This window comes from Ciconia boyciana, chromosome 1 (assembly GCF_034638445.1).
Source record: "Ciconia boyciana chromosome 1, ASM3463844v1, whole genome shotgun sequence".
In the NCBI taxonomy this organism is placed as follows: Eukaryota; Metazoa; Chordata; class Aves; order Ciconiiformes; family Ciconiidae; genus Ciconia; species Ciconia boyciana.
The window spans coordinates 86,868,886-86,881,735 of NC_132934.1; the positions used below are offsets into that span (position 1 = coordinate 86,868,886).

The 12,850-nt window shown below is 49.3% G+C and overlaps 1 protein-coding gene across 2 annotated transcripts; it reads left to right on the plus strand.

The window, feature by feature from the left end:
• The first annotated feature begins 279 nt into the window (after positions 1-279).
• On the plus strand, positions 280-12,527 carry ZYX (zyxin). 2 transcript variants are annotated; one of them, XM_072879403.1, is made up of 10 exons: positions 280-368; positions 3,988-4,248; positions 7,396-7,580; positions 8,553-8,645; positions 8,942-9,448; positions 9,774-9,915; positions 9,998-10,167; positions 10,325-10,503; positions 10,785-10,905; positions 11,324-12,527. In XM_072879403.1, exons 2-10 carry the CDS (start codon positions 3,999-4,001, stop codon positions 11,432-11,434), a joined length of 1,758 nt encoding a protein of 585 aa, XP_072735504.1. In that variant the 5' UTR covers positions 280-368; positions 3,988-3,998; the 3' UTR covers positions 11,435-12,527. The 2 variants fall into 2 exon arrangements, with proteins under 2 accessions (XP_072735504.1, XP_072735512.1); XM_072879411.1 differs by lacking the exon at positions 280-368 and adding an exon at positions 424-602.
• Positions 12,528-12,850: the final 323 nt, after the last annotated feature.

Here is a 12,850-nt window from a genome sequence, read left to right on the forward strand (position 1 = left end):
GCTCCCGCCGCCACTGCCCCAACAAGCCCCATCCCCCGGCGGTGCGCGCCTTCCCCCCTTACCTCATTGCCACATTCCCCAGCGAGTGAGCTCAGCTGTTCGCGCAGCCTCTCTCCTTTTATGGTCAAACAACTTTGCCTGGGCGAGGCTTTTTTCGCGAGTTGGTAGGAAGCATTTGGGCTCAGCAGCTCCCCTACCTTTCATTTCTGCTGCCTTTCCCGGCAAGCAGGCAGGCAGGCGGGCCGGCCAGTCGGCCGTGCGGGGGCAGAGGAGCCTAGCCCTAGCCCTAGCCCTAGCCCTAGCCCTAGCCCCAGGATCTCCAGTCCCGGGGGCGGCATTTCCCGCTCCCCCGAGCCCTGTGCCTAGAGGTGAGTCTCTTCTCTTGGCCTAGCGAAAAGCCTTTTTGTCTGCAGCAATGGGGCTGGTGTTGAGCCAGTAGGGGTGTGCGCCTGCGTCGGGGTGTGCGGATTTCCTGCCGCTCCCGCCGGGAGGGTTGCTCCCTTCGTACAAAGTCTTGGTCTCTTTGGGATTGACCTACGGTCGTGGCTCCTGGGGTTTTTTTGCCCTTCCGCAGAAGAGAGGTTCGCGTGTGTGTGAATCTGGTGAGTTTTATTCCCTCCCGGTGAAATGGAGGCAGCTAAACGCTCGTGTGTAGCTCCAGCAGCGGGGAAGAGGGAGGGGGTGTTGCCTGGTTTTACTCGGGACAAGCTCTCTTTTGTGTGCGTACGGATGAGTGAGACACCTATGGAGCCTTTTTCCAGATGTGCTTGAGAGAGAGGAATCTGGGGGTCTTTGTGTATGAAATGTGTTTAATTTATGAGTTTCTGTCTCTCTAGGGGTGCCCTGAGACAGTGAAGGCGCAAGTCTTGCAAAGTCGTAGAACTTCCTAACGTTTTAAATATGTTTGCATAGCTTTTTGGAGTTTTTATCTCCCCCGCACAGGGAGGAGGCAAGCCCAGCATGTGTGGGACAAGTTTGTAACTCTGAATGCCCCTCTCCCCCAGCCTGGTTGTTTTAAGGCTCTACCTTGCGGCTTGCATAGCTGATAGGACTTTGCTCTCTTTGAAGCTTTGTAACTTTGGGCCAGGCTGGGAGAACTTTCTGGAATTAGTCTGTATGAGAGGATGAAAATAAGCATAACTCCTAAATCTGTTTAATCTGTTCACTTCATATTCTGTATTTTGTGCTATAGTTCTCCTTCTGACCCCCCTCAGTTGGGAGGAAGTTGGCAAATAGGGGAAGTACAGATGGGGTGTGTCAGACCACAGTGCTGGGCTAGCTTTTATGGGGGCTCCCTGTGTAGCAGGAGGCAAACTGCTTTCTACCAACAGAGGTGAAAAATAACACTCTGCTCTCTGCTTTCTCAGGTTCCTCCTCCTTTAGCTACCCCAGGAAAGGAGCTGAGCTTTGGAAGGGGGTGTCTTAGGGTCAAAGAACTGAAAGCTGTCTGGGTGCATAAGAGGTGGCAGACCCACCATGGGACCTTCTGGGAGGTGACCCTGCTGCTGAAGGAGGTGTCACTTGGTTCTGTGCTCCTACTTCTCCTTGCTATCGTTAGAGGGAAACAGCGTATGAGGCAACTAAGTATCCTGACTGTGTCCTTTGGGGATGTCTTTCTTCATAGCTCCACTTGAGTCATCTTAAGTGCTGTTACAGTAGGCAGAAAAAATCTCTCCCCCCAGGGAAAATGTGAGGACAAGAAGGAGATGAGGTCTGCTGGTGCGATACTCCCTCTCCAATAGCTTTTACAAACAGTGCCACAGGACTCGCATAAGCTGTGTGTTTCTGGTAAGGCTTAGATGGTATGGGCAACGCTGCAGGGCTGGGGGGGACGACTCTCTCCGCAAGGCCAGCCTTTCTCAGCCTGTTTGGTCTGTGTGGGGGTGGATCAATAAACAGAAGTGAGGATGAGCAGGGGCAGCTTCTCGATGGAGACAGCTATGAGCAGAAAGGGCCTTAAGTGTGGCACAGGATATCGGGAAATGGGCTGCTTTGAGTTAAGGGAAATAGCAGCTGCTGGTAGCAAAGCCAGCACTTTTTTGTGAAGCAGCCGATGTCCCACGACTGCCTCTATGTGGACTGACCCCAGTATGAATCATGACCAGAAGTGACGCTGTCACTGTGGTGTTCTGCTCATAATGCTGTCAGTTCTGGTAGAACTACTGCCAAGTGGTTCATTACACTATAGTGAAACGGTGGAGCACAAGGCAGAAGTCTCTCAAGAAAGGCTGGAGGTCTTTTTAATAGCTTCTGTAGCTCGGTGGAAAGCTGCAGACTGGAAGGACTTGGTCAGTCCCTTCTGACTTGCAAGTCTGTTGATGCCTACAAGTCTGAGGGATTGAGGACAGACCTTGCTAATTACTCTTCTGCCTTGGCCCTTTCCCATGCTGGATCATGTGGGACATGTTCAGCACAGTTTTTTGGCTGCTGCTTACTATTGCAGCCTCTTCCTCCTTTTGAAAAGCCCAGAAGAGTTTGCCAAAGTGCATGCAACTCATCAGCTCTGCCCAAAGGGAACAAAAAGTGCAGCAGCACGGACTTTTGTCTGTGTTGTCATAAGCTTGTGACCTGGAGAAGCTGTTACAGGTTACTATATCTTGCCATGTTGCACTGACTCATGGGAGTGCTTAGAACAAGGCATGTAGGCCTTAGCAGCAGCCATGGGTGAATTAGTGGTGGGCGGATGTTTGTGGCACCAGGGCTGTCTGTTCCAGCAGCTGTTATTGTCCGTGTGAGAGAGGCCAGCAGCGTGGAGGGGCACTGATTTGAACATGCCAACTTGAAATGCTGGCACAGAGCCCCTGAGCTGGCGGAAGCACTATTGTGCTGGGATGTTAGGACTATAGGCATGCCAGGCTTTACAACAAAGCATCTGGCTTCATGGAGATTTCTAGCATGGGTGAGATTTCTGGCCTGGATTGCAGGACTTGGGGAATCCTAGAAATGCGGCTCTCGTCATGAGACCTGTGGTTCCTGAAACAGCCGACTTGGCGGGGCCCTCCTCTGGCTGTTCGAGTCTGGTGGTGGAAGGGAGTGAGGGGAGAGGGTTGGTACGCCCGCATGCTGCAAGCAGAGCGCTTGCCCCCCGCCCACCCCACAGGCTGTCCTTGGCGCAGAGCAGGACCGCGGCTGCACTGCCTGGGGGACGGGAGCCCCGGCGGCAGCGGTACTGGCTGCGCCTCTCGCAGCCCAAGGGGGGCGGCGGACCGGCGGCCGGCATCCGAGGAGCGCTTCCTGGCGGGGGCGGAGCGGGCGCCGGCCCAGCCGGTGAGGGGTGGCGGGAGCCGCTGTCACCCTCGCCGGGGACAGGAAGGAGAGAAAGCGGAGGCGAGATCCGGAGAGCAGGGGGCTCCGCCTGGGCATGTGACACCCGGAAAATCCTCACCCGCCCTGTTGTTCTGCCTCTGCCGCAGCTGCCTGCGCTCCTCCGGCATGCAGGGGTCTGGGGGTAAAGGATGGAAGATGCAGGGAGTGTGCCAGGGTTGGGGGGGTGAAGGGGGACGTTATTGGGGCTGTCACAGGCTGAGGTCAAGAGGAACTGGCTGGCGTTATTGGGTAAGTGGGGGAGAGGAAATGCTAATTCCAGTTCTGGGAGAGCATGTATGGGGGCACCCTCCTTAGGGCGTGTGGGGCTTGGTGGATAACACTCGTTCTGGTGCCCTGCTGCTGTCCTCTCCAGCATGCGTGCATGCAGGGTTCTCATGCAGCAAAGAGCTTGGTTTTCTCCATGGCAAGAACCCCTTTGCAGCTAATGCCATACTGAGTTGAGATGGTGAAGTGTGCTGGCTCATTTGAGCTCTCTGCAGTTTCTGTTCCTCCTTTTTCCTGTGCTGATCCTGGAAGTGTTCTGGGCTCTGCTCAGGCATCTCAGCCTCTGGCTGGACTTAAACTCCTTTATTCCTCTGTGTCACGTGTTCCTCTCTGTTAATTTCCACTCTGGCCCAAGGCTGACTTCATATAGGTTTCCTCCCTCTTGTCTCCTGCCAGGTACTGAGAAGATGGCCTCCCCAGGTGCCTCAGGGACCCGCATGACATCAACAGTCAGTATCAACATTTCTACCCCTTCCTTCTACAACCCACAGAAGAAGTTTGCACCTGTGGTCGCCCCTAAACCCAAGGTGAACCCCTTCAAGGCTGGGGGTGCATCAGAGTCGTCGCTGCCCCCGCCTCCTGGAGCTGGCGCCCAGCGTGCTCAGATGGGGAAGGTGGGGGAGATTCCATCAGCGTCCATGTCCCTGCTGGCAGAAGGTAGGTGAGGGCTGGCATGTCAGGTGTGAATTCTCAGCTGTGAATTCTCCCTGAGAATTTCTAAATTCTCAGGGTGTGAGGTCTGTAACTGGGGCTTATATGAGAACAGGCCCGTAACTGCTATAAGTGAAGGATCCTCTTGCTATAGAGGCTGGCAGGTTCAGAATGAAATAAAAAGATTTTAAAGGGATCTCAAAATATGTAGTATCTCCATTAGGAAAGGAGCCAGGAAGGCAATCCTTCATTGCACTGATGCTGGAGGAATGCAGTGGATTTTTCATAGTATACCCTGAGTGCATAATTGTGTAACTCCAGTCAGTTTCTGGCCAGCCTGTCTGAGAGCAAATATGTTGCAGGGAAGTTGACCCTGATGGTGATGAATCATGCTGTTCTCCTTACTGATTCATCTCAGCTCAGGCTGATTGTCTCTGTATAGAGATCCTTCTTGTGGACTCTGCAATTGCCATCTTTGCCACTGGAGATGGGGAGGAAGGAATAATTACATGAAAAAATGGTGGAAGCTATCATAAACAGGAAGTGAGACTTAGAGTTTGTATGGCTTGTAGAGTTTTTATACTTTTTCTTAGTGGTTTGAGATGGGTGTGTTTTCCTGTTTGCTTTAGTGTGGTTTTCTTTTTTGTTCTTTTTTTTAATTTTTTTTATTAATTTCCTGTGGTGGTGGGGTGGTTTTTTGTTTCATTTTTTGTTGGTTGGTTGTTTTTATGTCCTCTAAGAAGCAGAAGGTTCCTGGTTATGGGGCGCTTTAGTTGGAATTGATCAGCCTAGGGCCACCAGAAATTTCCCTAGGCACCTCTTGCTAATGCTTGATGCTGCATGTTACCCCAAGACTCTATCAGGGTGCACCTCAGTTGGGACACACATGTTCAGATAATGCTAACTGCTGTTTTAAATTTCATTCCTTTCACTGTCTAGCATAGACTGTGCAACACTGATGTTTTCTAGGTTAGCATGCTAAGTTAGTGGGCAGCTGACCTGGTGGTAGGAAGGCTGGTCCTGTGCTCAGAGGAGACAAGTTACGAAGCCATTTTTTCCATTTCTCAAGTCACAGGGGCCTCAGCATGTTGGTGCTTCTATCTCCTAGAATTGTACCAGCTAACTCTGGTGACCTTTTTCTCATGTATTGTTGGCTGGAATCTTGTGTCTGTAATCCAAGGTCCCATCTTAGGTGTCCTCGTTTCGGCTGGGATAGGCTTTATGCTTTATGATTTTCATTAGGCTTTATGATTTTCTGCTATAGTTGTGTGGATTAGGGATGTGTCTGTCAGAAGGTCTGTCAGAAGGTCTCAAACTGACACAAATACATTACCTGAAGTACAAAAGTAGACAGATGGATGTTAGAAATTATTTTTCAATATACAGTGTGAGTGGAGGATTGGGTGTTGTTTTCTCCACTTCTCCTTTCCTTATAAAGCTTATTATGGAGGAACTAACTTGACAGAAAGGTTAGCAAAAGAACCATTTGGCTTAAACTGCTGTGTTGCCATCAGGTAATGGCTGCCAGCAAGATATCTGAAGTATAGATGAACCACCAAAGTGGTGGTTCAACAACCACCTCTCAGTCACGAGAGATATGCATCTGATTTGATCCTTCTCTGATGCATCTCTTCAATCCTTCTCTCCCTTTCTTACACGATCCCCAAACAAAAAGTAGTGTAACATAAAGCCATAGCAGTTGGTCTCTTTGTCTTAAATGACAGCATGGCTAAGTTAGTATTGCTGTAGGAATGTTACATTTAGTATTGATCATTCTATAAATCTGGTACAGTAACTTTGTGGGGAACTTTTTTGTTTGTGTGACTAATTCATAAAACAGGCTTTTAGTGCATCTGAAACAATGTGACAGCAGATCAGGGCTTCGTTTCTGCAATATTCTTTATCATGTCAATAAATCAAAAGGCAAGTGTATACAAACTTGATCCCAAACTGTAGTTTCAAAGAAAAAATACCAGCCTAGTATTACTTTCCCGCACACCAAGGAGAATTTCTGTAGCACAAGAAGGCTTGAAAGAGGTGCTGCATACCAGTGCAGTTTATGCGTTCCACTGGCTAATAAGATTTTGGCTTTCATTTTCTGAAAGGGCAGTATCATCTCCCTTAGGTTACAGATGAGAAGTCCTTATAAAGTCTGTTGACAACAGCTGGATATAAAGATGAGACGATTCGTTTACTGCTGTTAGAAGTTGCACATGGAGTAGCATGAGAGAAAACCGTGGTCTTCTACCCTACAGCTGGTTGGGGCTAGCTAGGAAGAGAGGTGGCTGTCCAGAAGAAGGGATGTGGAAGTTATGTCTCCTTGTCTTCAGTGTTCTTTGCTGCTTGGATAAGAGGATGACTTCTCCCATACATGGTGAAGGGAAGAGGATTCACGTTTATATTTGACTGCATTGTAGTAGCAAATGTCTCTTTTTGCCTGTTCCACATCTTTGGCAAGTATGAATAGTTGGAAGCAATGGGGTTTTCTTCCAGGAGATTGAAGCAGTCTGGTGCTTTTCAGCCTGCTTAAAAGGATTCTGGAAAATTTCTCATGTCCTAATCTGTATTGGGTATGGGGACATTTTAGCCTCCAAAAGGAAAGCTTTTTTCATCTCCCAGAAAAATAAAGCAGTTTCAAAGATTCCTCATATGCATAAGGGGGAGTTGGTCCAACTGGCCTTTTTTTCCCCCCACTTGTTTCTTGTACTGCTTAACTAGCCAGCTGTGAGGTGCCGGCTTATTTTCCTGTAATAACGCAGGCTCTTCAGGGTCCTGGGTTGTCTGCTGGCATTCTTTCTAATGCTGCTCTGTATTCAGCAATCTGAGCTAGTTACTGGCGAGAGAAGCATATGCTAGGGACCGAAGAATGAGAGGAGAAGTGGGAAAGGGCATAGTAAGAAGTTTCCCAGTTATACAATAACTTTTCCTAGTGATTAATTGCAGTAGCTACTGAGGAAGGTTTATATGATGGCAAATAGCTTTGGACAAGGTGAAAGCCAGGCTGTGGAGTTCAGTTGTCCTTTATGGGTGCTGGGGTCTGCTGAGTACTGGGGAACTACTTGCTGTAATACCCTCAAGACCTCTCCTGGGGTTTGTACTGGCTAAGAGTAAGAAATAATCCCAAATTGCTTTTATTCTCATTCTTCCCCGTAGATCTGCCGCTGCCACCTCCTCCCCCACCTGGAGAAGAGGCAAGTTTCTCCTCAAACTGTGCTTTTCCCCCACCCCCACCACCCTTTGAAGAGCCTTTTCCACCAGCTCCAGAAGAAGTTTTTATTTCTCCTCCTCCTCCGCTGATGTTTGATGAAGGGCCTGTGAGCAAGGTACCTGCCCCACAGGTGAGTGAGGTCAAGGGAAGTATAGTTTCTTGTGATGCTCTGTGAGTTGGGACAGCTTCTCACTACCCTCTGAACTCAGCAGCAGGAAGCCATGAGATCTCGGAAAGCAGAAAATACTACCACTCCATGGACCAGCATAGGTTAGGGTCAGCTGGCTGGGTTACAGCTCTGCAGATGAAGGACCCGGGGTTCCTGGTGGACAGTGAGTTGAATGTGAGCCAGCAATGCACCCTTGTGGCAATAAAGGCCAACCACATGCTGGACTGCATTTGTGAGAGTGTAGTCAGCAGGACAAGGACAGTGATTATTTGTGTCTCTTTGGTGCTAGTGAGGCTGCATCTTGGAGGAATGTTTCCAGTTGGGCTCATTGGGGGTTGGGGCACGTGATGTGGGAGCTGGGTCTGTTCAGCCTGCAGAAGAGGAGGCCAAGGCAGGAATCTAACTGCAGTCTGCAATACCTAAAGGAGGGCTGGAGGGAAGACAGATTCTTCTTACTGGGGCACAACAAGAGACAATGGACACAAGTTTCTGCAAGGGAAATTCCTGTTGAACAGAAGAAAAACCTGTTCCCCTCCAGGGGTGGCTCAACACTGGCACAGGTGCCCAGAGAGGCTGGGGAATCTGCGTCCTTGGGGATGTTCAGAAATCACCTGGACAAGGCCCTGAGCAACCTGGTCTAGCTTGGGAGTTAGCCCTGCTGTGAGCAGGGTGTTGGTCTAGGGACCTCTAGATGTCTTTTCCTACTTAAGTCTGTCTGTGAGTTTCTTTGGGCTGTGCATTTTCCCACTGTTTGTAGACCTTGGAGACTATGCCCTGTTCATCCTTACCAACTTGCTATCCACTCAAAGCAAGGAGTAGATCTGTACCACAGTCCAAAGTGTCGCAATCTGCTATTGTAAGGGGATACACCCGGCTCTCTGGCTGTTCCTGTAACGTGCTCTGCTCCCTCTTTCCTCATGGATGGTGGTATAGGTACGTGGCAAGATGAGCAGCATTGATCTTGAGATTGACTCACTGTCCGTAATGTTGGATGACATGGAGAAGAATGACCCCTTCAGATCCCGGGTGAGTTCTCCAGAATGTTGCAGGTAGAAGGAGAGATGACTGGTTTGCTGAACAGAGCTAGTAAGAAGGGTGCTACTGAAGATTAAAATGGCTGGATAAACCATAGCAAGAAAGTGTACGTGAAGGACCAGAAGGCGTAGCTCTTGCAACCTGTCAGGACTGCTAAATATGTAACAGCGTGGGAACTCTTAGCATTGTGGGTCTGGGATAGCTGCTGACTTACTGCTATAGACAGTGTATTTTCTCTTCCACCTTGCTGATTACTGCCTGTTTCTCTCCATTGCTTCCCTTTACAGATATCTCCAGGATCCACAGGTTCTCTGGAGAAGCCATCGGCCCCAAAAGCCCATGTGGAAATACCATCTGCACCCAGAGATACTCCTCATTCCTTTCCTTCCAAGTTCATTCCAAAGCCAAGTGGAAGCTTATCTTTCAAGCCCCCTGGAGTGGATTTGAACCCTGCCCCAACCCCGTGGGCAGCCCCACAGCAACGCAAGGAGCCCCTAGCACCAGTCCCTCCACCTTCGTCTCTCCCTCCTGTTCAGACTACCCCTAAATTCACCCCACCCCCTGTTGCTGGCTCTCCTAAGTCTGGATCCAAATCAGATGCCAATGTTCCCATGGCTCCCTCAAACTCTGCAAGATATCCTACTTCCCTTCAGACTCAGTTCACAGCCCCTTCACCTTCAGGTCCCTCCTCTCGGCCACAGCCTCCCAATTTCACCTATGCCCAGCAGAGGGAAAGACCCCAAGTGCAGGAGAAGCCGCGTCCCACAGAACAACCTGCTGCTGCAAAAGACATGGTAAGGGATAGAGCCATGGGACCAGTGTCTCTAGACAGGCACAGCATCACTGGGGGTCAAGTTGGAGGATGAGGAGGGAGGGTCTGTCCCAGGCTAGGGGAAGCTGTTGTCTGCCTGAAAGAGAGATGTGACTAGAGACAGTGGTGGAGAGGGACAGGACTTCATGTAAAGGTGGAAAGAGGCAAGCACAGTGGATGGCAAATTATTCCCTAGAGGGAGACAGAGAGGAGAAGTAAAGGTGAGAGAAGTAGGTTTATTAGGGACAGGGTGGGAGGGAGTCTGTCTATATGTGTCCTCTGGGATTGAATGTTTCCTCTTCCTGCAGCATAGACCCACAGGCTCCAGTACAGATCCACCTAGGGGAAATTCCTGTCTGACCATGAAGGAGGTGGAAGAGCTGGAGATGTTGACCCAGAAACTAATGAAGGATATGGAGCATCCGCCTGCTGCAGAGGCTGCTACTTCTGGTGCGTTCCCTCACTGGACAGCAGTAGGACTAAGACTGGTGGATCTTCCTCTCTCCTAATCCCTTTCTTCTTCCACTGACAGAGCTCTGCGGCTTCTGCCGGAAGCCCCTATCACGAACCCAGCCAGCTGTGAGGGCCCTGGACCGCCTTTTCCATGTGGAATGCTTCACCTGCTTCAAATGTGAGAAGCAGCTGCAGGGGCAGCAGTTCTATAATGTGGATGAGAAACCCTTCTGTGAGGACTGCTATGCTGTGAGTCACTGGGATGAAAGCTGCTGGAGAGAGCTGAGCTTGCTGTGCTTGCTCTCTCTTTCTTTCCCTTCCTCCTTCCATCTTGCCTGTCTGTGGTGTAGCCTCCCAGGGGTGGGAGACTGGATTAATGTGTCTTACTTTTTTCCTTTGGGCTTAGGGGACCTTGGAAAAGTGTAGTGTCTGCAAACAGACCATCACAGACCGGATGCTGAAGGCCACTGGTAACTCATACCATCCCCAGTGCTTCACCTGCGTGATGTGCCATACCCCTCTTGAGGGGGCCTCTTTTATTGTGGACCAGGCCAACCAGCCTCACTGTGTGGATGACTACCACAGGTATGGAGAGAGCACGTGCATGTGGTGTCTGAAAGAAGGCAGATTCCCTCACACCTGTTTAATTTTGCTGCAGTATGGGGTTGGGTTGCCCATGTGATCTGTTGGACATGAAGTTAAAAATGAGTCAGCAATGTACCTTGTAGCAATTAAAGTCTTTTCCCACCTGAACTTATTTGTGATTTATTATTCCTCTGCTGCTAATACTATTGTACAGCAGTGAGGAACCTGCATTCAATGCCACTATGGTGGTCATGGTCTCCTCCATATTTTTGTGGTTGCAGGAAGTATGCTCCACGCTGCTCAGTCTGTAGTGAGCCTATCATGCCAGAGCCTGGAAAGGATGAGACGGTGCGTGTGGTGGCATTGGAGAAGAATTTCCACATGAAATGTTACAAGTGTGAGGTAAGCCTGGTGGCCCCACTGCTGTCATCTTTCCCGTTCCCATCACCAGCAACTGGGCACCTTTGTTGTCTATCCTGACCAAACACTAAGATTGTTTTTAATTGATCTGGAGCATTTTGAAGCAGGTTTAGAAAAAGATTGGACATGCACAGACCACAGGTCCATGAACAAGGACTATGCAGGGCTGTAGTCTCTAACATCCCTAATACAGCCTGTGTATACCAGAGGAACATGCTGGGATCACAGAAGGGGCTTGCTCTTCCCTCAAAATAGTATCCCGTATTAGCACCATCAGAGACAGAGCAGTGGGCTGTGAGCCATTATCCTGATCCAGTAGGGCATTTCTTACATCCTTGAATACATTTACCCTGCTGTTGACTGTCATTGAGCTCCCTCCCTCTTTTCTTTCACTGTTTAGGACTGTGGGAAGCCCTTGTCCATTGAAGCAGATGAGAATGGGTGCTTTCCACTGGATGGGCACGTGCTGTGTATGAAGTGTCACACTGTTCGTGCCAAAACGGCACGCTGAGGAGCTTGGAGTGGGCATACCCTCAAGACCCCTGCACTCAATACTCTTCCCCTCCCCACCATTGTCCTGTCCCTCTGCCTGACAAGGCAGATTGCTACCAACAGAGACTATGCCAGTGCAGTTCTTTACTCATGTAGGATTCACTGCTCCTAGACTTCACTCTGCACACCCACCAAGAAAGGACCTCTTCTCCTGTAGCCACTTCCTGGCCACACTGTATTCCAGGCTGGGGGCTATGATCAAGGCGAGTGCAAAATCTGTTCGCTTAAGGCTCTGGAGGAGAAAGACCAGACCTCTACCACCGCCTGGTGGAAGTAGCAAGAACAACCTGGTGGCAGGTGCTGGGAAGGCTGAGCATTCTTCTGTTCGATGGAGCCAAGAATGATGACTTGACCTTAGAAGGTGGAAGCCTCTATCTCGGCACTACTTCTGTCTTTGGGGGTTGTTTTTGGGTTTTTTTGTTTTCCTTGTGCCACCTCATTATCAGGATGTCTTCCCCTGCCCTCTCCCTCACTCCTGGGTTAGAGTGTGGAGGCAGAACATACTGGGAATCTCTGTTATGGTTGCTGGAAAGAGCTAACCTACTATAGCTTTTCTGTCTCTAATGGATTTTACTGGCTAACTGTCTTGTCACTTTTTTTTCCTTAGCCAGATTAAACTGGCAATGTTTGGAATCCTACTCTGTTCCTGAGTTTGGAAACTTTCTTTTAAAATCTTTTCCTCCCCAAAATGAATTGTTTCCCAGTATGGTTTCCGGACAGCAAGGCTGGGCACCAGAGTAGCAAAGCAGCCCAAAGAATGCATGTTTACAAATAAAGACCATCATAAGGATGGGCAGCACATGGTGAGGAGACATCTCAGTGCGTGGATGAGGATTCAGCAGACTGAGGAACGTCTCCCTGTTCCAGTAGGGATTCTTTCACTGCTGTCAGTGAAAGCTGCAGTGTAATTGCAATGTACTGTCTGGCTTTAAGTGTTACTGCACTGAGCCCCATTTCCTGGACTAGAAACTCTCAAACTGAACAAACCTTTTGAATAAGTACACTGTCCAACCACTGTTTGCATTCAATAAAATGTGGGGTTTTTCCATTAACATGTGTCTGCTGTATTTGTTCAACTACCCATGAGAATTCCTGTCTTAAGCAGTAGAGAATGTATGTATAGCTGCTATTCCACCTAGCCTCCAGCGATGATGAGTCTGAAAATGGCCTTTCCCTCTCCACCTCTTAAAGAAACTGTTTAGTTTCTTACTTTTCTGTGCATGAAGAGTAGCTCTTATTCAAAGCAGTGGAAGACTGCATTTCAGTACAGCAAGATTGTAGTCTGCTTCATGGTGTCTCTGGGGGGCAAGTTATTGCAATCCACTTGCATCAGACTGGAATAAAGTGGTCAATTTGCTTTACTTAACTATTGCTA

What these genes read in the sequence shown, in the direction of transcription:
- ZYX (XM_072879403.1), top strand. Translation starts at nt 3,999, where the DNA reads ATGGCCTCCCCAGGTGCCTCAGGGACCCGCATGACATCAACAGTCAGT. An exon ending in CATGTCCCTGCTGGCAGAAG is followed by an intron (nt 4,249 to 7,395) that starts GTAGGTGAGGGC and finishes TCTTCCCCGTAG; the next exon opens with ATCTGCCGCTGCCACCTCCT. An exon ending in TGCAGAGGCTGCTACTTCTG is followed by an intron (nt 9,916 to 9,997) that starts GTGCGTTCCCTC and finishes TTCCACTGACAG; the next exon opens with AGCTCTGCGGCTTCTGCCGG.